Source organism: Dipteris shenzhenensis, chromosome 4, assembly GCF_047967505.1.
Source record: "Dipteris shenzhenensis isolate YYH24624 ecotype China chromosome 4, Dip_SZ_1.0, whole genome shotgun sequence".
NCBI classification, from domain to species: domain Eukaryota; kingdom Viridiplantae; phylum Streptophyta; class Polypodiopsida; order Gleicheniales; family Dipteridaceae; genus Dipteris; species Dipteris shenzhenensis.
Window position 1 is genome coordinate 37341228 of NC_141599.1, and position 17341 is coordinate 37358568.

At 46.0% G+C, this 17341-nt stretch overlaps 1 protein-coding gene across 1 annotated transcript in view; it reads right to left on the minus strand.

Moving 5' to 3' along the window:
• Window positions 1-17341, minus strand: part of LOC147902800 (sterol 3-beta-glucosyltransferase UGT80A2-like) — an 83510-nt gene that overhangs the window by 18078 nt on the left and 48091 nt on the right. The window contains exons 6-11 of the mRNA XM_087373814.1: window positions 9593-9656; window positions 9028-9085; window positions 8697-8874; window positions 8326-8456; window positions 7578-7680; window positions 1368-1444 (exon numbers count right to left, since the gene is read on the minus strand). Of these exons, the coding sequence (XP_087229940.1) occupies window positions 1368-1444; window positions 7578-7680; window positions 8326-8456; window positions 8697-8874; window positions 9028-9085; window positions 9593-9656 (611 nt within the window). The remainder of the gene's footprint in view (window positions 1-1367; window positions 1445-7577; window positions 7681-8325; window positions 8457-8696; window positions 8875-9027; window positions 9086-9592; window positions 9657-17341) is intronic.

A 17341-nucleotide genomic window follows, 5' to 3' on the forward strand; every position in this document is an offset into this window, starting at 1 on the left:
CCTAGCACAAGAATGCCTCAATCCTGTATGGTAGGTGTCCAAGGCTCCACAATGCAAATGCAGTACTCCTCCCTGCCATGCACCCTCGCCTACCTGGGAGCCCAGAAGGTCCTACTCTGGACCCATCAGGGGAAACACCCACCTCTTTGCCTATCAACCGTGACTTTGCTTTGATACTATGTTGGATATCATGGTATCCTATCTTGGGAGCCGAGAAGGTCCTACTCTATACACATCAAGGGAGACACCCACCTCTTTGCCGACTTTGCTTTGATAGCATGTTGGATATCATGTCTCTGATACGATGTTGTATCTACCTGGCTCTGATACTATGTCAGAGAATATCAACAAGCTCTGAAATCATGGCAGACATTACTGTGAATAGGCTTGCTTGAAATGTCATGCCCAAACCATAATAGACAGCAGATAATAAATCGACCACAAGATCACAATTGAAATCTAGAACGTACTCAATATGTGTGTGTGTGCGCACACCCACACACACACACACACCCACACACATATATATATCAATCCCACGTTCAGATCTGAAGTAGACAGTGGGCTGTAGCAATCAATAGATGAATAATAAATAGACAGTGGGATGTAGCAACCAATAGATAAATAGAAATACCCACTGGAAGGAACAAAAAAATCGATACACAAGTGCTCTCAAATGTAGAAACAAGATGTCAATGCATCTGAGATTAGATAAAACAGGATGAGGATCTAGGCTGTGTATCTGTCTCAGGGAGCTTGTTGCTACACCTGATCTGTCATAAGTGATCTATGCTTCATCTAGCCTAACTGAAGTCCCAGCAGCCCTCTGCTTTAGTCTGTAGGGTATAACCGTGGACTTCGTGACACAGCTTAGCACTGTGATGCTGCAAGCACAGTACCCCAAATGGGATGCCTGCTTGCTGGCTCTCATTACAACAGAATTGAAAAGCAATCAAAAAGATAAGAAGACAGGACATTACAACAACAAAACATGAGGGAACAACAGCAAACAAAACAAAACTTGTGCTCTCATGAGAGAACTCTCAATAAGCTCAGGGTCTGCCTAAGCTCCTGGAATCTCAGACAGAATCATGTCTTGGGCTAAGTATCAAGGCCAATAGGCCGTCAATGAACATAGGTTAACCCTTCTGGAAGTGGAGCTGCCTCAAACATTACATATGCATACAGATTAGCTTTCCCTTCATGTGATGTGTCTCTTAACCAATTCTTTCTGGCAATTTTAGCACACTCTGGATACTCTCTTGGCCCCATGCAATACAATAAAGCTCTCAATATGTAGCAAATACCAACTCATAGAAGTTATCAGACCGACTTATATCAAACTTCTCTGAGAACAAGTATCATACCACAGCAGCACATTGTGGAAACAACCAGTCATGAGGGCAATTCTCCAAAAGATATATCCAATCAGGGAGATCCTTCACTGCAATAATAAAGAAAACAAAACATCCAATCACTAAAAAATTTGGCATCCGAAAGATCCCTAAAAGTTATCATTTGCTACTAAAGAAGAAACACAAATTTGACCACCATCTCAAGCAATTGTTCCATGAGGAGTAAATAAACTCATTATTTGGCATAATAACAGAAAAAAATGTGAGCCCTAACTATGAACGTGAAATTTTTTAAGAAGTTTATTCATCATATCAGAGTTAAACCCGCTACCAAAAATTTAAAAGTCACATGCACATAACCCTTGTAAAAACTTACATGTTAAGATCAAACTATAAAAATATATCCCATATGACCAAGGAGGAGATTTATTTAAAGATTCGTTGGTTGCAGCTAACAGAAACACACTCCAGATCTTTATTTTACTGATGCTTTGCCTGTCATAACAGTGGAACTTTTGAGGAAACATCCGATTTGAGAAACAGAAAATATAACTACAATAAGTGTAGATCTGTATATGTATGCATGGGGATGTATGTATTTCTTGTAAGCATGTTATGTATGTATGTATAAAAAGTGTTCTGTCGTGATAATAACTAGTATCCTCTTTTGTAGAGGGCGTCCAGATGTGTCTGGACGCACCCCAGAGTCCAAACTTCCTATGAGACTCATGATTTGAAGGTCAACCTTGGGAAAACCATCTTCAACACATCCCGGGCAGCAGCAGTCTGAGAGCAATCCATCTTCGACAAGGCACCACTAGAGATTGTCTCGTGCTATACCTACCTGGAAGTCCTCTTCTGAGGCCCGATCTTCAAGCTGGACTAGCTATGCAGGCCAGGTTGAGAAGAGGGTATGCTGCACTCACAAGACTTCAGCAACAACTGTTTCCAGACACACTGTCAAGATCCTAGGACTAAGTTCTGTTCTTTTCAAATGGTAGCCCCTTTAGAGGCCCAGATTTATTAGAGGCATACTAGTCCAAGATGCACATGGATGATCTACAGTAAAGCATGGGTCCCACACCAAATCCTCCCAACAGCATTTGGAGCTACTCCCCTTCAACTTGATGCAGCCTTTCAGGTCATCATGTACCTTCGTAGAGTCAAAGACTTTGGCTCCACGGCATCAAGACAGAACATGCGACCTTGGTTGGCCCTATCCTCGTCTGTGGCACTAGGACTTGATATGCTTGGACATGCAAATGGTTTGTAGACCTTGACTTCACAGGATAGATTGCCACCTTTTCAGTACAGCTCCAAGGCCCCATCAGTCCTGCTCACCTATCATGAGGCAAACTAGGTCATCAAGAGCGCAAAAGATTTGGATGGGTTCCAGCACGTAGAGGATGCAACATGACTTCACTTGGGGGATGGCTGCATGGCTGACAAAGGGAGGTCCTGCATTCTCTATTGATCAAACTTCTCCAACCTATAGGATCTAGGGCCATCTGGTATTTACGATTGAGGTACAAGATTCAACGCCGCCTTCTCGTCCGCGCCCATTGCGCCAGAGGATAGTGTTTGGGAGACTGTGTCCAACATCACTACCTAAGGTCATGCATTCTCCATTGATCAAACTTCTCCAGCCTACACGATCTAGGCCCATCGGGTATTTAGGATTGGGGTACAAGATTCAACGCCGCTTTCTCGTCCGCACACATTGTGCGAGATGATAGTGTTTGGGAGACCGTGTCCAACATCACTACCTAGAACATATGGGTTGCCTGCTACAGTTTTGTGATGGGAGGCCATCAGGTTCCCCCAGCAACCACCCTTGTTGCCATCACGTAGGATATCATTCACATTGCACACCATCTGGGAGCATTTGTGCACATGATCCCCTTAAATCGTTAATCTCCTTTAGAATGTTCAACTAAAAAGAGAGTCAATTTGATTCTTCATTTTACTAATGGCGACTTGTTCTTATGTAGCTCATATGGAATACAAAAATAAAATATGATATATCTACAAATATATCATATGCACTCGTACATGAATGATGATCTGTCACGAGCATCCGCAGCCCGTGGCCACGTCCGCATCCAGCTAGTTGCCACATGGACTGGTTGGTGCCATGTCAGCCCAGTCGGTGGGCAGCAATGCGGTCGGCCATTCTAGTCGGTCTATTTTGAGGCCCAAGGGGGCCTATAAAAGGCAGTCCCTTGGCCTTCATTTCACGTCCACTCCTCAGGCCTTATAACTGCCATGTTGCAGGCTATGATGTAGATGCAGTAACAACAGTCCGAGGCTCTCTTCACCCGCATGACCCGGGAAGATCGTGAGCAGGCCACTAGAGAGCGTGAAAGGCTAGCTCAGGAGGCAAAAGAAGAACGCGATCAAGAGGCTTGAGAAGCAAAAGAAGAACACGATCGGGAAGCTCGAGAAGCCAAAAGGGCAGCTCGAGAAGCAAAAGACGAACGCGATCAAGAAGCCAAGGAACTTCGGGACCGCGAGGCTCAGAAGGCCAAGGACCTCCGAGAACGTATTGCTCGGGAAGAGAAGGAAAACGGGCTCGACAGCTTCTCATTTCTCTACTTCGACCAGAGGGGGGAGAAAAGGAGAGACTTCCATCTCTAGCAAGCCTTCTTTTCCAGGGAAGCTCAACTTCACACGGTACGATGGTAAGCAGGAACCCTTAGTGTTGACTTCATGGCTCAATCAATTCGAAAGTTATTTTTCAGTGATGCCTACGAAGGACGACGAGCGGTGCATCCTAGCATCCATGCACCTCACAAGCGAGGCGGTCACCTGGTGGCTCAAGTGGCAAAAGAACCACTATGATGCAGATGAGGAGACAACCTTTCTACAGCTAGACGGAATTCATGAAAGATCTTCAATCACGATTCCTACCACTGCAGTACATGGACAGGCTCCAGGGTCAATTCTACGAGCTATGCCAAGGAGATACCGAGCCTCGCCCTTTGATTTTCAGATAGCACGTGAGATTCAGAAGGGAGGAGAAGCATACATCGTCTATGTCAACGCGACCAATACGGAAGTTCCAATTAAGACCCCCGAGCAGGAAGCCTTGCTTCAGCAGTACCAGGACATTTTTCTCACATCGAGCTTGCCTCCATCCTTACCACCCAACCGGCTAGAGGACCATCGTATTGAGCTTTTGCCTGGATCATCACCTCCCAACAAGCATCCTTACCGTCTCAGCAAGATGATGGAGGAGGAGCTTGAGCAGCAGTTAGAGGAGTTGTTACGCAGTGGCTTCATCCGCTCCGATCCTCTTCGTCAAGAAGAAGGACAACTCAGCTTGGATGAGTGTGGATTATGCGTGGATTATGCGCACTGCCTTTACATTCCTTGCCAAAATCTTGTGCTTAAAGCAATGTTTCCCAAAAATGAGAAACATTTACTAACCTTCACATCATACCAGTATCAATGCATGTCCACTTGTTCCACCATAAGTCCTTCGAAGTGGAAGGGAAGAATGTGAGACTAGATTCGCCACTTAAATTCCTTCCGCAAGCAAGCACGATGCTTGATGCTTCTCATCTTACCATAGGGATGCCTGGTAAGCCAAGTAAATTTGTAAATCAAACCTTGACCTTAACTTAATCTATCTCTTCAAAGAATGAATCCAAGCCTCTAAATCTTTGGCTTCTATCCAGCATTATACTTCCTAAAATTCAACAAATTATCATAAATTTCACAAAATCTTTAACTGCATAGTCTTCAATCTCAGTTTTGGTCCAAGAAGGAAAAATGATAAAAATGATGGCTCCACCAAGGTACAGGGCTCCCTTCCCTTATGGATGGGCTATTAATATTATTTTGTACAATTTTTTGATTCAAAAAGTCCAAAGCCTACATTCCAACTCGTGAAGTTACAGTAGTCCTGTACCAATCTGATTTATTTCCATTGGGTTTGTCACATGGTAGCCCATGTGGCTTTCCATATCGACCTCAACTCCAGACATGACTCGTATCAAAGCTGGCTTTCAATCACATGCAAAGATTATATGATTTTATGATTTTACCTAAAGCTTACAGCACTTTTGAAAACATTAATCATACTAGCGATTATTAAATAAATTAAAGCAAGTATGGACATGAAGATTAAACTTTACCTCGAACAAGGGAAGAACATACACCATCATCCACATAATATATAGGACAAAGGGCTCAAATGGTGCTTTTTTCCTGCTCTGCAGAGTGCCTTCAGAGACGTTTAGATGCACTACAATCCCTTTGTGAGTCACATGATTTGAAGGTCAACCTTGGAAAAAACCAAGGTTATGATCTTCAATACCTCTTGAGCAGCCATGCATCAAGAGTTGTTCGCCTTTGATGGATTGCCGGTTAAGATTGTCTCATCTTATACATACCTCAGAGACCTCCTTTCTGGCCCTATTTTTAAGATGAGGCTAGCTATACAGGCTCGTCTCAACAAAGGATGTGCCTTTTTAGCGTGCCTTTTTAGCCAGGTTGAAGAGGCAGTGCTTCAACTCACACTTTCAGGATCCCCGGACCAAGCCCTATTATTCAACTCCTTGGTCCGACCAACTAGGATTTATGGCAGCCCTTGCTGGGGACCGTATCTCTCCGATGCAGAGTGGGCTCGAGTGGAATGTCTCCATGTGCTCATGTTGTCACGGATGATTTGCAGTAAGCCATCTGTTCCCCCTCAGTTAATAGACATCTGATAAAATTGGAACGATACAGAGAAGATTAGCATGACTCCCTTTGAAGCTATATATGGACAAAAAATTGTCATTCACCAGTTAATTTCTCTGATACCACTTGAGACAACAACTCATCTATGTGAGGTAGAGGATATTTATTCTTGATTGTCTGCCTATTTAATCCTCTATAGTCAATGCATAACCTGTATGTTCCAGTTTTATTTCAAAAGAAAAAGGATGGAACATACAAGTTATGCATTGACTATAGAGGATTAAATAGGCAGACCATCAAGAATAAATACCTCACATAGATGAGTTGTTGTCTCAAGTATTATCCAGGCCCAGTTTGAATCACCCCCACTACAGCTCAATGCAGCATTCCACGTCATCACGTACCTATATCATGTTAGAGGGTACGGGGATTGTACTTAAGCCATGGTTAGCATTGTCCTCCTCTATGGCCCGAGCAACTGAGGGTGACCAGAGATGCTGGTACGCACACATAGGTAGGTGGTTTGAGAGATTGGGGCTACACATGGTCAGACTTCCTCCCTTTGAGTACAGCATTGACACACCACTTCTCCCACTTAGGTATCATAAGGTCAACCAGGTCATGCACAAGGACCTCCTGCAGCTACACACATTCTAGACCTGGTTGAAACCGAGTGAACTCCTAGTGAAGCTTGGCTTCTACACAGACCATTGCCTACATATCTTTGACGAGGGTTTTATTGTTCCTCCTGGATATACTCGGATTCACCTCCCCCATTTACTAAGGATCTCTATCAGGCAGTTCCGGGTTTCTTCGCATCGACTTCACATTGAGAGTGGACGAGCTGAGGGAGTACCCAGGGAGAGTCAAAATCTAGAACCTGAGTACATAGAATTGTCCATGAGAGACTACAGGCAAGTTCAGATATTAACACAGGTCCACATGCTTCCTTTAACAAAAACTCCCCTCCCTCTTCACGTTGGACCCCTCTGGAAGCTTAGTATGAGGGCACAAGTGCCTTCTACATACAATGGACAGAACGACATAAGCAACATACAGTGTACCTTCACATAAGCAACATGCAGAAAACTAAGCCAACTTAACCTAGGCATGATTTCATGAAAAGTGGAGCTTGGAAAACGAGCTGCAGCCACAGGTGAGGTGTCTACAAGTTTGTAACTTTCATAAATATGCTAGTTCCATGAATAGCAGCTTCAAGCAGGCACATAAACAATACGCACAAAAAAAACATCCAAAGTATCACATTAGAGATGAATATCTGTCTCAGATACGTGTCCATAAATTGGCATCGATTCCAGAAGCCAGTACATCACTTTCCACCTCATTGATAACGGTATGCTACCTTGTTATGGAATTCACAAGAACTTCTAAGTGGACAGCCAGACATAACCAGAACTTGTATCACAATGCCCATGCTAGTCATTTCAACAAAACAGAATATGAAAAGACCGACACCCATACACAGTCCAATTACAAAAATAAGCTAACCACTTCAAGCATGGGCAAAGCACTTACAATTTCCAATTCCCCCCCAGCCTTTGTCAATAATTCCCCTATGAGATGTCTGTTTTAAAGCTTCGACTATAATCTCTGTCATGCCTTGAGGATCTTCAACAGGCTGCAAAAAGCATACCCAATAACAAAGAGACACTCACTTTCCAGTCCAATATAAATAAGTTGTGTATTGTACAACAAAAAGGCATTACACGGACCACAACAAAAAGGCCTTACAAACACTTTGAAGAATACTATGGCCCAAAAGAAAAGAAAAGTCCCCAACTTTGGCTCATCACATCTGGTGCAGATCAGCAGGATTAAAATTCTATATACATATAAGACAGAACGTGGCAAAGTGCTGAAGACAAGAAACCAAGCTTATAGTTGCTAACATGTACCCCATTACAAAAAATTGGCAGGTTCATACTACCGCTGGAGTTGCAGCAGCGGCAGGAACCAGCACTAAAAGAGCAATCGTCTTTAGATGTGCAACATAGCATCCAAGCATACCGAAATGTCATCCATTAAAAGCACAATGTATGCTGATAACATAAGGCATTGGCTGCACCTCCACTTCACACACACATACACAAACACACACACACAAAACAAAGACCTATCAAACAATACGTGAGCAGGCAAGCAGACACAATAAGGCTGCAACACATAGATGAGTCAGGAACTTGACTAAACAGATCAAAGCATCCGCTGAAGAGCACTTCTGCAAGGACAATACATTCATGACCAGGCACAAGAATCTACATACCAAGCTCCCAAATCCCACATAAATCGGTGCATCTCCAGCTCTAAGCCAGCTCACAAGTGGCTCTGGTGGCTTATAATCTTGGGACAGGTTCAGAAAACAAAATCCCACAACATCAATTTTAGATCCCCAATCTGCAAGTTCCAATCCAAAAGAGTATTACTTTTCCAATCTTAACGTGCAGCACACAAGGAAAAAATGTTACAGAAAACTCCCAACAACCCCAACCTTATCCACTCAGATAATTTTTAGTTTTTTGATTCTGTAACACTGACCAAATCTCTTCATGTGCCTTCCTTTACAATACCTCATAATTTTGCCACAAAAACCATCCCAAAAAGAGCTTGAAGCAACTCTTGAACATAGTGAAACACCTTTTGGTTTTGGCACCAGGTGTGGACTCCAAATATACCCTGTTGGCAACTTCGAAACGGAAAATTGAGTGCCACTCAGGTAAGTGATTGGCCGAAGCTGCAGCTTTTTTTTTCTAAAATCATTGATTAGGTCACGTATACCCCACCAGATAAGTGAATCAACAACTTGGTAAGACAGCTGCAGTTACAAGTAAGCCACAGAAAAAATCATTCACAAGTATTGCACAGCTTGTCACTTAATAATCCAGCACAAACATTAATCTATCCCCCTGATGGAGAATGATATATGTCCCAAGGATCTTCGTATAAATGTATGCAGAAGTAAACTCACCCGGTTTGCAGCTAAGTGATGTACACGAGAAAGAGGATGAGGGAACTCACTAGTTGGCCTACTCAAAGCACAAAAAAGGTGTTAAAAGATGAAAATAGCTAACAACTCATTCAAAGATGCTGTTTTTGAGAGTGCACTTAAATAGCAATTAAAAGCTGTGGATGCTGATTGTTATACAGCACCATCTCCTTAATCATGAAAATAACACATGGTTCAACCCAGTAATTCAACACATGCGCATCTGACTTTGCAGCACTGCACTTCCATAAAACATACCAGCAGTAGAGAAAAGCCACACTTCAATTTCTTAAAAGCTCCCCTTACTTCAACCAAGTAATAATTGTAATTTGTATAAATAAAAACTGCCGGCACCCCTCCCGCCTGCTCCCCGAACAAAACAAAAAAAAGAAAAAAACTTTATAAATGGCTCAGACTGTCATTTAGCAAATCGCCCCATATATTTACGTATTGTAGTTGTTTCAATAATTCTCCATAGCTAGTCTACACCTGCAGAACATACTTGGAGTTCTGTAGAGTCAGTATAGAAAGAAAGCAGCAGACTTACGTCCAAGGCATGGTGAAAAATATATGCAATGGCAGTTTCAAAGCCTCTGCAACATGAACATGCCCTGCATCCACACCATACAAAAAGATTTACTGCGATTAATCTCTCTCTCTCTCTCTCTCTCTCTCTCTCCGCGTGTATAAGCCATCCTTCCCCACCAAATTTTGTAAAACCCGTGTGGATCTTGATGGTTCATGCCGTGGTGCGTGTGTGTTTGATTCCTAGGATTCACTTCGGATGAGTCAATTTGGCTCCTTGGCATTGTCAATATGAAGTAAAAAGCCTCTCTCTCTCTCTCTCTCTCTCTCTCTCTCTCTCTCTCTCTCTCTCTCTCTCGGTCGGTACTAGAGAGAGAGAGATCTGTTGGAAAGGTCACCTCCCCATCTGTAAGCCCCCAAATGAGTAGAGCGTGGGGGAGGGATACCTAGGGCAGAAGATGCCCAAAGAAGAGAGAGAGAGGGGGCTGCCACATGGGCAGCACCTCACAAGAGAAGAAGGCTGCAATAGATGGCGCGAATTACAGTGCAGATGGCGGCGACAGCAAGCCCTAGATCTGACCTGGCAGGGCGCAATGACATCAGCAGTGTATGGCGCTGCACACGTGGCTGGAGAGAACCTGGCACAGGGCAGAACCAGCAGGCCTGGTGGAGCAGCAAATGGGGCTGACAGTGGGCCGTGGCATGCCTTATATAGGCTGGGCCCTTGCCTAGATTGGAGGGCCAAAAGCCCTAAAAGTGTGGGCCATAAAGGGCTAGTTTTGTGAGCCCTTAAAGGGCTGGACCACCAGCAGACTGGTCGGCCAGTATGAGGCTGGCTGGTCGGTTTTCTCAGCAGGCCTTAGGGCCTATATAAGGAGAGGCTCTTGGCCTCATTTCAGCATCCAGCAAGTCAGCAAACAGAGGAGCAGCAGGAGCAGCAGAAGCCTGATCTTTGGGCCTACATCCAGGAGGCAAAGCAGGGCCAGAGTTGCTGCAGACTGAGCTCACTTGGGGCTGAAGCCTAGGCCGTCTACTAGGGCAGCAAGGTGCTGAGATCTTTGGATGGAAAGTCTACTTACACTCGAGGTGGAGTATGCGGGCTCGAGTCTAGAGATAGTCGGCAGATAGGAGAAGGACCTTGTGGTAAGATCAGAGGACCACACCATTGGTGGGACTTTGGATCTCTCTCTTTTGTATTGTGTCCATAGTTTTGGACGGAAATATATTATTTTGGTGGTTTCTCTATCAGGCTGGTTCATTGTCTATTGATGAGTCTGCACATCTATTTTATGCACATAAGTTAAGAAGTTTGTGATTCCACATCCCACACGCACACTATGTGAGCTCCTAGGCATTACTATAAGTCTTCCGCTGTGTAACCCTCTGTTGGGTCATTTCTAACATGGTATCAGAGCCAGAGTAGGAGGCTCACAGGTGTGGGAGCTTGAAGGCAAGGACCTTGCTGAAGGACGACCCTAATTCAGAAGCTCTTGGGAATTGACTTCCACGACTGGAGGATTGTGCCCTTGCGAGAAGGAAGGCGACTCAGGTTCAGTTAGGTGCATTCAAAGTTCTGGTCTACTGAAATTGAGATTAGTTGACTTTGCTGTGTGGTATAAACAGCAGAGATGTCGACCTCTACAGCCTCTTCAGCCCCTGCTTTCCCTTCCTCCTCCCCCAGTGTTCTCTCTTTCACTATCCCTAACTTTGGAGAGTCTGGGAAACTGGACGGGACTAATTACCCGATCTGGAAAGTGAAGATCCAGAGTCATTTTTAGTGGTTTGGAAGTTGTGGAAGCTGACCACGGGAGTGGAGTCGAAGCCGGAGGACATAGTGGATAGGCAACGGAAGATATTCATGGCAGTAGACAGAGAGGAGCTCGAAGCTTGGGAAGACAGAGATGCCCATGCCCTGGCAATAATCATAGGGACTACGGCGGACTCCGTTCTTCCACATATCTAGCTGGCCGAGACATCAGTAGAGGCGTGGGCCACCCTAAAGGATCTATACAAGACAGACACGCAGATTGCTAGAAGGTGATGGACAAAGAGTACTGAAGCCAGAAGAGTACCTACTTGAGAACTCTGCGAGAGTTCATGGTCCAGGTTATCTGGAAATATTCATTGGTTACAGACCTTGCCAAAGGGAGGATGGGTTGAGACAGACCCTCAGAGCATGGTGCCTGGAAGACTCCAGGTTGTTCACTCATTATGAGGGGGACAACTGGAAGATCGTGACGGCTGGGTTGCTCGAGTTTAGAGGCGGGAACGTGACTGAAGGTGGTGGTGCCAGGAGGTGCTACCAAAGATGGACCTGTGTACCAAGATGGTGTGCGGAAGCGGAACCAAACCTGGTGGAGCACGAGCCACTGGATGAAAAGCCAAGAAAAGATTTTGACATCAAAGAGTTCCAGAAGACTACAACCAGGGAGTTACTGGAGCATCGTCATCGCCGTGTTGGCATTGGGCCAAGATGTGTCGGTGGGAGGGGGTGTTGGAAAGGTCACCTCCCCATCTGTAAGCCCCTAAATGAGGAGAGCGTGGGGGAGGGAGACCTAGGGCAGAAGATGCCCAAAGAAGAGAGAGAGAGGGGGCTGCCACATGGGCAGCACCTCACAAGAGAAGAAGGCTGCAACAGATGGTGCGAATTACAGTGCAGATGGCGGGGATAGCAAGCCCTAGATCTGACCTGGCAGGGCGCAATGACATCAGCAGTGTACGGCGCTGCACACGTGGCTGGAGAGAACTTGGCACAGGGCAGAACCAGCAGGCCTGGTGGAGCAGCAAATGGGGCTGACAGTAGGCAGTGGCATGCCTTATATAGGCTGGGCCCTTGCCTAGATTGGAGGGCCAAAAGCCCTAAAAGTGTGAGCCATAAAGGCCTAGTTTTGTGAGCCCTTAAAGGGCTGGACCACCAGCAGACTGGTCGGCCAGTATGAGGCTGGCTGGTCGGTTTTCTCAGCAGGCCTTAGGGCCTATATAAGGAGAGGCTCTTGGCCTCATTTCAGCATCCAGCAAGTCAGCAAACAGAGGAGCAGCAGGAGCAGCAGAAGCCTGATCTTTGGGCCTACATCCAGGAGGCAAAGCAGGGCCAGAGTCGCTGCAGACTGAGCCCACTTGGGGCTGAAGCCTAGGCTGTCTACTAGGGCAGCAAGGTGCTGAGATCTTTGGCCGGAAAGACTACATACGCTCGAGGTGGAGCACGCAAGCTCGAGTCTAGAGATAGCCGGCAGATAGGAGAAGGACCTTGTGGTAAGATCAGAGGACCACACCATTGGTGGGACTCTGGATCTATCTCTTTTGTATTGTGTCCATAGTTTTGGATGGAAATATATTATTTTGGTGGTTTCTCTATCAGGCTGGTTCATTGTCTATCGATGAGTCTGCACATCTATTTTATGCACATAAGTTAAGAAGTTTGTGATTCCACATCCCACACGCACACTATGTGAGCTCCCGGGCATTACTATAAGTCTTCCGCTGTGTGTACCCTCTGTTGGGTCATTTCTAACAAGATCAGCTCCTACATGGAAATGCATGGGCAGTGAGCCTTGGGGCAAGCCAGCTTCAGGAGGCAGCACTCCCCTTTGGATCATATCTTTACTATGCGGGTAGTCATTGAGAAGGCATGATCGCGATACCAGAAAGCCTACGCTTGCTTTGTAGACTTTTAGAAGGCATTTGATACCGTACCACGAGCTCATATGATCAGACGACTATAAGAGATGTAGATCCCAGCTATCATGATTTGGGGGGTGATGAGTGTATATGAATAAGTCACAGGGACAGTACGTGCCTTGTCAAACTAGGTCGAGAGTACGGTAGGGGTGAAGCAAGGGTGCCCCCTCTCGCCAACCTTGTTTGGGCTTTATATTGATGAGACCATGACATTCATTGACCGACTGGGTGGCGAAGGATCATGGCTAGCCGCCCTGATGATCCAGATACTGTTTTACTCAGATGATGTCCTCCTCTCCTCCTCAACAGCAAGGTTACAAAAACACCTAGATGCCTTAGAAGTATTTTGTAGAGAGAGGGATCTGACAGATAACCTTGGTAAAACCAAGGTTATGATCTTCAACACTGCACTTCATCGACATAGCTTCACCTAAAGAGGAGAGCTAGTGGAGATCGTACAATCTTACACTTATCTAAGGGTAGTCTTTGTAGGGCCGGTCTTCACGATGACCCATGCATCCAAGGCACACCTTACACAAGGGCAGGGTGCTCTAGTCGACTAGAGCAGCAGTGTTTTCAGGCACATTTTCAGGACCCTCCGATGAAGGGATGGCTATTTGACACACTAGTGAGGCCTACAGCCATGTATGCAGCACCCTTCTAGGGATGTGATCTGACAGTGACGAAGTGGCAACGTTTCGAGAGACTACATGTGACTACGGGATCCAAGATGATTTGGAGCAAGCCCACAGTCTCCCACCAGATCATACAGGCAGAGTTCGCTATGACACCACTCGAGATTGATGCTATCTTCTGGGTAGTTACCTATCTCCACAGGATCTCGGCCTTACCTGGAGACAGGCTACCAAAAGTGGCACTAGAGTCATCTATGCGACTGGCTGAGAGTGGAGTCAGCATGGCCTAGTGTGCACGCATTTCTAAGTGGTTCGACAAGCATGGTATTCACCTCCCAATATAGTTTGGATGCACCTGATCCTCTTGTCCCACGGGATGAGATCAATCGTATCATACGGTTAAACCTGCTCCAACTTATACGTCGTAGACATGAGGAGGGGACTAGGAATTCCCCACCAAGACCAGATTCTACCACGACCACTTCTTGAGAGTGTCAAAGAACGGAGTGATCATCAGACCCCAATATCTAGAGGACACACGTCTCACATGCTCTTAGGATAGCCATTGGGCTGATACAAGTCTCATCCCATCAGCTGAGGATTGAGAGAGGGAGAGCCGCAGGCACACCTAGGGAGCAACGAATGTGCAGATTGTGCGCATTGGGTGAGATAGAGGAGGAGCATTTCCTATGTCCCTGCCTAGCTTACTATGAGATTCAACGACGCTTTCACTGCCTCTTCCAAGAGGGCCTTGGTTTCAGGCCTCTGTCAGATTGATTCACTTCTAGGACCAGATCTGCATCGGTCTCTACCTAATGGAGATGATACAGCAAAGAGAGACCCTTCTGCGTCTTATCACAGAGCAAGACAGAGTTGCACAGTAGGAGATTGAGGTGGGTCAAGCTCAGCGACACGTCACAGACTTCTACACATTCGAGTCCACTCCTAGACAAGTCAAGATAGAGGAGGAGATCGACGACATGAGGGCCATATGGACTAGTGAGACGAGACGACGACGAGGAGGGATTCAACCAGGGATGCTGGAGCCACCCGCAACGCAGCGACAAACCAAAGCACGCACTCGAGCCCATTACAGCACTACTGGGAGGAGACCGCCTGACCAAAGGCGTTACCATTGATATGGCCTACTAGATACAGAGTGCTCGGAGACCATGCCCCCCCCCCCCCACCACAACGTGAGGCGACCAGCCAAAAACACATATGAGACATTTTTGCAACTCACAGGAGAGCCACCATGGCACCTAGATATGTCTTACGACTCCTACCCCGAGACTGAGTCTAGCTATTAGTCCTTAGTTTTGGATTTGGACTTGGAGATTACATGGTTTTTTTGTACTTCTGATTTTAGTCTAGTATGGTATATTACTCTGCAAAGGGTCTTAGTGAGCCCTTTACCTCAACACTCTGTGGCTTCTCTCTTTCTTTCTTTCCATCACTCAAACCCAATCGTACACTTGTCAAGTTTCAGGACACTCAAACCTGCCTCAAGTTTGCTCAACCGCAAACATCACGTTAAAGGGCACTCCATATGGATTAATGAGCACCTTGGTGGACGCACTAGGAAGGGGGGCCACTCAACCCCCGGCTATACCCGTATTTCTAGCAGGGAACACCAATCCCTCTAGGAGTCGATCCATAGCCGTCTCCAAACTAATAACTACATTTCTCAGGGAAGGAGATCCAAATCCCATGTGAAGCGATTTGAGAAAATATGTGAAGCATTCGGTGCTCCCAGAGATCTAGAAATGGTTAATGCATTCGGCCTCAGCCTAGGTGGCAGGGTAGGCCAATGGTATATGTCACGAGGACATGAAAAGAGGACGTGAAAAGTGATGTAAAATATCTTCCTAACTCAACCTACGCTTAACCGGGTTAAGTGTTGTAATGGTTTGGCCGTGAGGGACTGGCTAGAGGAAGTGCACACTTCCTAGAAGTTCATAAGGGCAAAGTCTAGGTGCACCACTAGGTCCTAGAGGCAAGGCAAAGGCTTCAAAAGAGGGGTCTAAAAGTTGGGCCCAAGGACAACCAATGTTGTCCTTGGTATGGGGGTTAGGACTTTAATGAAGGGGCAAATGGCAAGGAGGAGGTGCCATTTGTCAAGCATGTGTATGCATGCCCTTCCCCCACCTTCCATCTCTCTCCCCTCACTCTCCCAGAGGTGTTGGACGTTTTCAGTTGTTCTTGTGCAGTTTTTGAGCTGTTTGAGCTGTTTCAAACCTGTTTTCAGCTGTTTTAACACTCTTTTGACTGTTTCAAGGCTAATATGCACTTCTAGGAAGTGCCAGAACTCATTTTTGGACTTAAAAAAATTTTCTTACAAACGTCCGTACGGAATCCATGCAGATGTGTTCAGTTGCCTCCATCAAGTGCCCAGGGTTGTCTTATGCTGTGCTGGACCTTTGTGCACATGTTTTTGGCTGCGTGGTGGCTTCTGGACCAGTACACGCTGCAGGAGGAACTTTCCCTGTTGCTTTTGGCACCTTCTCTTAGGAGAACTCAGGCACAAATCCCGAGGCAATCATTTCGGGGCAGATCTATGAACCATCTTTCCTCTACAGCTCTTTCTTGTTCACCCTCCGCTCTCTACCTTCATTTCTCTCTTCTCCTGATTGCTGGAAGACACCTGCACCCTGCGGGGAGCTTGGACAGAGGATAGGTGCAAGGCAAGAGCTCGCCCCTCTGCCACAGACAGCAGGAGTTGGTTCCAGGTTCGGTTTTTTCCTTGTTCTTTCTTGCTTTGCAGCTTTTTGCAGTGCATGCGTGTTATGTGCAGTCCTTTCAAGACTCCAACAGGTTCTAGTAAGCACCCAAAGGCCAGGGTGATCCTGTGGAAGGCCTAAGGACAGTGTGGATGCATGTGATAGCCTTGAGGCTACCTTGAGCTCGGTTTGCCAGTGGTTTGGATGCCTGAATGCCTCTAAGTTGTGTCAAATCAGAAGTGGATGCCTGAGTATACCTTGCCAGTGGGAATTCTAGTGGTGCACTGGGATTAGATGCCTTGAAGACAAGTAGAGGATTTGCAGAGAGGAACAATGCAAGGTTGAACCCTTGTTGTAAAGCATTTCCATTCGGAAGCATTAAATATAAACCGTAAGGGGCGCCAAGGCATTTGGGGCCAGTGGGTGCACTGTGTACTATCTTCATTGAGCAGGGGCATTCTAGCCTCACCTTTGTTGTTGTTGAAGCTTGTTTCTAAGTTGTGCTAAGTGATTTAAGTGACTGAAGCTTGCATTGTGGCTATTTATGAAGTTTATGACTGAGTAGAAGAAGATCACTGCTCTTTTGTTAATTGAGGGCCGGTTTCAGTGGTTCCATTGCCGAGATCGTCACCATCTTCCTACAGAGGTGGGCCCTAATAGTGTTGGGTGATGGACACCTTCAGTGCAATTGTTGCTATAGCCATCAATCTTAGCAAGCATGTCACACCGTGAGAGGTC